The sequence below is a fragment of the Brassica napus genome, chromosome A3 (assembly GCF_020379485.1).
Source record: "Brassica napus cultivar Da-Ae chromosome A3, Da-Ae, whole genome shotgun sequence".
Classification (NCBI taxonomy): Eukaryota; Viridiplantae; Streptophyta; class Magnoliopsida; order Brassicales; family Brassicaceae; genus Brassica; species Brassica napus.
In genome coordinates this window covers 36,517,578-36,525,635 of record NC_063436.1, presented here as the reverse complement: position 1 = coordinate 36,525,635, position 8,058 = coordinate 36,517,578, and the positions used below count along the sequence as shown (strand labels likewise).

Here is an 8,058-nt window from a genome sequence, read left to right as displayed (position 1 = left end):
CCGTTTTTATAAAAAGGGATATGAATTTAAAGTTTCAACATAATATGAACATTTAATGAACATAGATAGAAGACTATATTCCTCTGTTTTTATACACAATATTGGCAGCTAATGGTTTTAGATTTTAGGTAGAACCCTAAAACTGCCTTGTCTTATGCAAAAAAAAAAAAAAAAGCTATGTTTTAATTATCTAAATCGTTAGATTATGCTTGTGCTTTATCGGAGAGGTGTCATTTAATTTTTCTGTAATCTTTTTTAACAGGGAAAGGTCAAGACAAAGCAAAGAAGTCCCGCGATGCATCACAAAGAGCATGTTTTATAAGCATGCGTTATAAAAATATTAATTTAAGGTAGACCAATATATCTCAATAGAAGGCAATTGTAAATAGTCTAGTGATTAAATAGTAATTCATAAATGAGGTTGAAAAGGTCTCACAAAATGACACGTCAGCTAACGTCCTTCGGCAAAAGATCATCAGTCCATCAAGGCGATCAGGTTCTACGTCTCAATCTCTTTTGTCACTACGATCTCAGTGTGGCTCTTACGACAACACGCTTCACTCGACATTTTCTTCAAGTCTGATACTTTTGAAGATGAATTGATCACGTCCAGCTCATACGGCAGATGTGAAAGGGAAATGGATCTGTTACGAGGATAATGATGTCCCCATACAACTCACATATCAAGATGATTCTCCCACCATTCGTAATTATCGTCTTTTGTTGATAGGGAAGATTCTAAACCTTAGGAAATAAAACATGGTGAAACTGATCCAGACTATGCCGGCGCAATGGAAGATGCAGGATTGGATCACAGCTAATGATCTTGGTAATGGGAAATTTCTTCTCAACATTGTTAATGAAGAAGATCTACAATCTGTTCTTCGTCAAGGGCCTTTACACTTCAACTTTTGCATGGTTGTGCTTGAACGATTGGAACCGGTTGTTCATGATGACTATCTTTGGGTCATCCCGTTTTGGGTAGAGGTTGCAGGCATTCCACTACACTTGTGGACGATTAAGAACCTGCGAAACTTTGGTAATAGACTGGATCACATTGATACGGTTGGGCTAACAGCAGGCCGGATGCTAATAGATGTGGACACTAGGAAGCCTCTTACTTTCACTAGGATGATTTCATTTCCAGAGGGAGAGGAAGTCTCCATTCAAATCCACTACGACAAGCTCTTCAAGCATTCTATAACCTGTAGGATGTTAACAGACGAGAAAGCCTCATGTCCGATGTCTTCGCAGGCTGTAAACACTCAGGGAGACCGCACTGATGTGTTTGCAAGGGTCCAGCTCCCTATGAACGAAGTGTCTCGACAGTCTTTTCTGCGAGATGAGAAGCCATGTGAAAAGTTTGATCGTTATGGCCTCTTGGATTATGGCAAGAGTAGTCGTTTCAGTAACTCACCGACAAGGAAGGAAAGCCACGCGGACGGTTTCATGAAGGATGCTAGGGCCTCTCATTATCATAATGATGCTTAAAACTGTCGACATGGGAGGGAACGTAGTGTGTATGATGATAGGTTTGCGAGGAGAGTAGGTGGTTTTGTTGAGTAAGGTTTAAATTGTTTCAATAAAGTCCTATTCTTCAGGATTAGAATGGGTCAATTGTTGTTTCCTATTTTCCCGTTGTTAGTGGAACTAGTTGAGCTAGTTGCGTTAGTTTCGTTTGTGTTTGTTTCTCATGTATTCCTTTTATAAGGCATTGGAACCTATGAATAAAGATAGATCATTCTGTGCAATCTTTTGTGTCTTTCTAATTCTGATTCTACATTTGGTATCAGAGCAAAACACAAAGAAGAGTGATCAAAAAGAAAAGAGAGAGAGAAGATGAGCGAAGAGAAGACGCTTACCAAGATCCCTCATTTTGATGGTCACTACGATCATTGGAGTGAATTGATGGAGAACCTTTTACGTGCCAAAGGGTTATGGAATCTGGGGGAAGAAGGTTACACATAAGCAGCAGAGGGAACCGAGGTGACTGCAGCGCAGCAGAAGCAACTCGAGGAACTCAAGGTGAAGGATCACCAGGTGAAGCACTACTTGTTTCAAGCCATTGATCGAGTAGTGTTTGAGCAGATCTTAGATCGGAAAACATCCAAGATCATCTGGGAGTCATTGAAGAGAAAGTTTGGAGGTAATGAACGTGTGAAGAGGTCTCTTCTCCAAACTTTAAGGAGAGAATTTGAAGTTCTCGCAATGAAGAATGAAGAAAGCATTGATGATTACTTCGCAAGAGTGATGGTGGTATCAAACAAGATGAGAAGCAATGGTGAAAGCATGTCAGATTCGAAGATTGTTGAGAAGATCCTTCGTACCCTGACTGAGAAATTTAGCTACATGGTGGTGTCTATTGAAGAATCTAGAGAGACGAGTACCATGACAGTGGATGAGTTGCAGAGCTCGCTGTCTGTCCATGAGAAGAAGTTCAGAAGAAACTCTTATGAAGAAGAAGATCAAGCGCTCAGTGTTAGGGGAAGGGGCAGAGGCTCCTACAAAGGACGTGGTAGAGGAAGAGGTCGCTTCTTCAACAAAGAAACAATTGAGTGCTACCACTGCCACAAGCTGGGACACTTCCAAAATGAGTGTCCAAATGGAGGCAATGGAGCTCATTACGCAGAACTAGAAGAGAAAGAGGAGGTTCTGTTGATGGCATACGTGGAACTCCATGGAACGAAGAGCGGCGATGCTTGGTTTGTAGATTCTGGGTGTTCAAACCATATGTGTGGAGACAGGCGCATGTTCTCTAGCTTGGACGTTGGCTTCACTCACAATGTTAAGCTTGGAAACAATCACAAGCTAATGGTTGGTGGGAAAGGAGTGATTAAAATCATACTCAAGGGAGTGAGTTATGTGATCAATGACGTGTACTACGTGCCAGAGTTGAAGAATAATCTGTCGAGTGTGGGGCAGCTCCAAGAAAAGGGTCTAGACGTGTTGTTCAAAGGAGGAGATAAGAAAACCTGCAGCATCTTTCACTGCACCAGAGGAAAAATTGCTGAGTCAGTAATGAGTGCTAATAGAAAGTTTATTCTGCTGGGGGAATCAACCGTGGGAGAATCAAATGACACCACAAGTGAAGAAAGATGTCTGCAGGCTGATATCTCAAACAAGGCAGAGCTGTGGCACCACCGATATGGACATCTCAGCTACAAAGGACTCCACACGCTATGCAGTAAAGAGATGGTTGTGGGCTTACCGGAGATTGGAGATGTGAAAACCACATGTGAGGCGTGTGTCAGAGGCAAACATCACCAGGTCTCATTTCCAAAACAGAGCAAGTGGAGAGCTACTGAAACACTGCAGCTGATTCACTCTGATCTCTGCGGTCCTATCACTCCGACATCAAACAGCCAACTGAGGTACCTTATAAGCTTTATTGATGACTTCTCGAGGAAGACATGGATCTATTTTGTGGCTGAGAAGTCTGAGGCATTCCATCAGTTCAAGACATTTAAAGCGTTTGTAGAGAAGCAAACCGGGATGTTCATCAAATGTCTAAGAACAGATAGAGGGGGAGAGTACAACTCAAATGAGTTCAAGGAGTTCTGTAGAGAGCACGGTATCAAGAGGCAACTGACCACCGCTTTCACACCGCAGCAAAATGGCGTTGCTGAACGCAAAAACCGCACGATCATGAACATGGTGAGAGCTGCTCTGCTGGAGAAAGAAGTGCCTAAATCTTTTAGGCCAGACGCTGTACAATGGCTGAATCACGTCCTCAACAGATCACCTACACTCATTGTAAGGGACATGACTCCTGAAGAGGCATGGAGCGCGGTAGCAAGCCATCAGTGGAACACTTCAGAATCTTCAGATGTGTCGGCTATGTTCATATCCCGGACGTTAAAAGAAGGAAGCTCGACGATAAAAGCGTGAAGTGTGTCTTATTGGGTTTTAGCAGTGAATCCAAGGCTTTCAAAATGTTTGATCCAGTGGAGAAGAAGGTGCACATTAGCAGAGACGTGATATTTGAGGAGGATAAGAAATGGAGCTGGGGTGACACTGGTTATGGTAAAGAAGGCGTGGAACTTGAGTGGGAAGATGACTATGAAGTCGCTGAAGATGCTGAGGAAACAGAAGAGGTAGTAACCAGAGGGGAGTTAGGAGGAACATAAGAGAATATTGCCAACAATTCTCCCTCAGATGAGGTACAAACTGGAGCTCCAATTGCCACAACAAGCAGAACGAGAAGACCTCCAATCTGGTCTGCAGATTACATCACAGGAGAGGAGCTCTCAGATACCGAGGAAGAAGCAAATATGGCCAGAATCGACATTGAGAATCTGGATTTCATGTGCATACTAGATCCAACCAGCTTTCAAGAAGCATCAAGTCATCTCAAGTGGAAGCAAGCGATGGATGCTGAGATTGTGTCCATTGAACGAAACCAAACCTGGTCGCTTACTGCACTTCCTGATGAAGCAAAGGCTATTGGGGTCAAGTGGATTTACAAGACCAAGTTGAATGAGCTAGGAGAGGTGGATAAGCTCAAAGCTCGTCTGGTTGTGAAAGGGTACACTTAAGAGTATGGAGTCGATTACACAGAGGTATTCGCACCAGTCGCTAGAATGGATACAGTAAGAATGATCATTGCTGTAGCAGCTCAAAGAGGTTGGAACATCTATCAGCTCGATGTCAAGTACGCTTTTCTGCATGGAGAATTAAAAGAAGATGTGTTTGTAGAGCAGCCTCAAGGTTATGAAGTAGCAGGGAAGGAGAACATGGTCTACAAGCTGCACAAAGCTCTTTACGGACTGATACAAGCACCAAGAGCTTGGTTCAGTCGCATTGAGTCCTACTTCATCAAGGAAGGTTTCGTAAGCAGCTCTAGTGAACAAACATTGTTCATCAAACGGAAGGGAGGTAAAATCTTAATTGTGAGCATTTACGTTGATGATCTGTTGTTCACTAGTGATGATGAAGAGTTGATGAATGAGTTCAAACACTCCATGAAAGAAGAATTTGATATGACTGATTTGAGGAAGATGCGGTATTTTCTTGGCATTGAAGTTATATAGAAGGCTGATGGTATCTTCATATGTCAGAGAAAGTATGCAGCTGAGTTGATCGAGAGATTTGAGATGCAAAACTTCAACCCCGTTGGCAATCCGATGGTGCCTGGACAGAAGGTTAGCAGAGATGAAGCTGGTGTGAAGGTAGATTCAACGCTCTACAAGCAAATCGTGGGCAGCTTAATGTATCTTACAGCCACACAGCCTGACTTGATGTTTGTGGTAAGTCTTATAGTCGTTTTATGGCAAATCCTACTGAGTTACATTTTGCTGCTGCAAAGAGAATCATGAGGTACTTGAAGGGAACTCTAGAGTTTGGGATATGGTATCAAAGAGGGGGAAACGGCACGCTTGTGGGATACACTGACAGTGATTATGCTGGAGACATTGATGACAGCAAGAGCACCTCTGGTTATGTGTTCTTGATGAGCGGAGGAGCGGTAGCATGGTCTTCAAGGAAGCAACCAATTGTAACTCTGTCAACCACGGAAGCTGAATATGTAGCCGCAGCTACATGTGCTTGTCAAGCCATTTGGATGAGAAGGATACTGGGAGAAATCGGATACGAACAAGATGAGGAGATGATTCTACTCTGCGACAACACATCTACCATCAAGCTGTCTAAGAATGCTGTTATGCATGGGAAGTCCAAGCACATAAGAGTTCGCTATCATTTTCTCAGAGACTTAACGAAGGAAGGAGTTGTCAAGCTGGAGTATTGCAACACTGAAGAACAGTTGGCTGACATAATGACAAAGCCTTTGAAGATGGCATCATTTCAAAGGATCAGGGAAGCATTTGGGATGCGAGTTATGAACTTAAACTCTTAACCGAGTTCAGTTCAAGGGAGGGATTGTTGAGTAAGGTTTAAGTTGTTTCAATAAAGTCCTATTCTTCAGGATTAGAATGGGTCAATTGTTGTTTCCTATTTTCCTGTTGTTAGTGGAACTAGTTGAGCTAGTCGCGTTAGTTTCGTTTGTGTTTGTTTCTCATGTATTCCCTTTATAAGGCATTGGACCCTATGAATAAAGATAGATCATTCCGTGCAATCTTTTGTGTCTTTCTAATTCTAATTCTACAGGATTTGATAGGAAGATCAATAAAAAGGCATCACACCATAACTCTCGATATGCTCCGTATGAGACGAAAGATAAAAAAAACATGGAGAATTAAGGAGCAAAATGAGACACGCAATGTTGGTTTTGTTGGACGTCACGAGTCTTATGCTCATCGTTCTAAACAAACTCATATTGAACGTTCTTCTAACAACATTTCAGATGTTCTCGAGCATAATGTTCATCAGAGTAGTGGAAGGAAGATAGCAAGTAAGATAGTAACACCAGCTCGAGATGATCAGGAGAATAATGTCACAAAAAAAGAGACAGAGGATTATCTCGTACGTTATCTTTTTCTCCTAAGGAGAAACTCTTACACGTAGATGATCAGATCATAGATGCATTAAATGATATGGAAATCATTGGCACAAGCAATATCAAGGGGCACCCATATGAGACACAGATGGTGGGTGAGGATCATGACGATGATTTGTTAGGGGAAGATCTGATGGATATGGAAGATAGTGTCATAAATGATGCAGAGGAGATGGTTGATACAGTTTCGCGGGAGAAGGTGTACACGGCTAAGACTGAAAAGTCGAAGGCTTCATCTTATAAGAGAGGAAGACTTTCTCGATTCCCTTTGGGTTTACAGAGTAAGAAGGCGGAGTTCCTCCGTCGAGGATCTCCAAAGCTGTGCAGATCATCTTCTAAAGATACAACTCATTCAGGAAGACAACGCACTGGTCCGATAAGAAACCTGAAAGGCAGTACACGTAAGAGTAATGGTTTGGAGGGGTCCAAAAACACCTCCAGACGTCATCTATGAAGACAATCAGTTGAAACTGTCGAGGGATTAGGAGTGACCTCACAGTTCGACACCTTAAGGAGATGTGTCAGAAGAATCGCTTAGGACTTGTGTTCCTTTCTGAAACGAAGAACAAGAGGCTGCTGTTGCAAAACATTTAGGCCGACTTAGGATTTGGTCATTTGTTTACTGTTGAGCCACTTGGACTCAGCGCATGTTTAACTTTATTTTTTTATAGATGAATTTCAAGTTAATGTTTTATTTTCAAATAACTGTATGATTGACATTGAGGCAGTCATTGATGGAATAAAAATCTATATGACGTTTTTTATGGGGATCTTATATTAGAAAAACGAGATCAAGTTTGGGAACGTCTTACGCATTTCTCAACAACTAGAACTGGACCTTGGTTCATGATAAGAGATTTTAATGAAATTACGGGTCACAATGAGAAAGAAGGAGGGATACAACGTCATGATAGCTTTTTCCTGCCCTTTAATCAGATGCTTAATGACTGTGGGATGCGAGAGTTTCCCTTCACGGGGGAAATGCTCTCATGGGTAGGGAAGAGAGCATGAAAAAAAATGTTCGATGTCGCTTAGACAGGGCAGTAGGAAATGTGGATTGGCATGAGAAGTTTCCCCACTCGACTGTGAGGTATATGAGGTTATGGAGATCAAAAACATTCAAGTTTGATAAAATATGGCTGGATAATGAGCAGCTAGGGCAAGTCATTCTTGAGGGATGGAAATCTTCTGATCTCCCTCCCAACGCGACTATTATGGAACATATTTCTAGCTGCCGAAAAGCCTTGAGTAAATGGAGGAAACAACATAATGTTAACTCGGCGAAATTAGTGGAGGAGCTAAAAGAAAAAGTGGAGGGTTTGTACGCAGATGATAATGCTACAACTGAAGAAATTGTTGCAGCGTTGAAGGAACTCTCTGAAGCTCTTAAAACAGAAGAAATGTTCGGGAAGCAGCAGAGTCGAGTGTTTTGGCTGAGTGAACGTGACAGAAATACAAAAAAAATTTCATGCCTTAACAAAGAAAAGAAGAGCAAGGAATAAAATCATGCAGCTCCTAGATGCAAATGGAAATATAGTTGATGATGAAGAAGGATTAGTAGCAATTGCTACTAGCTATTTTAGGCAGATCTTTGAATCATCTAA

At 42.0% G+C, this 8,058-nt stretch overlaps 1 protein-coding gene across 1 annotated transcript; it reads left to right on the top strand.

Annotated features, from left to right (window-relative positions):
• Positions 1 to 759: 759 nt before the first annotated feature.
• Positions 760 to 1,491, top strand: LOC111214470. Its single transcript, XM_022717357.1, has one exon. It carries the CDS (start codon positions 760 to 762, stop codon positions 1,489 to 1,491), a length of 732 nt encoding a protein of 243 aa, XP_022573078.1.
• The last annotated feature ends 6,567 nt before the right edge of the window (positions 1,492 to 8,058 follow it).

Coding starts and splice junctions, on each gene's coding strand:
- LOC111214470 (XM_022717357.1), top strand. CDS start 760: ATGGTGAAACTGATCCAGACTATGCCGGCGCAATGGAAGATGCAGGAT.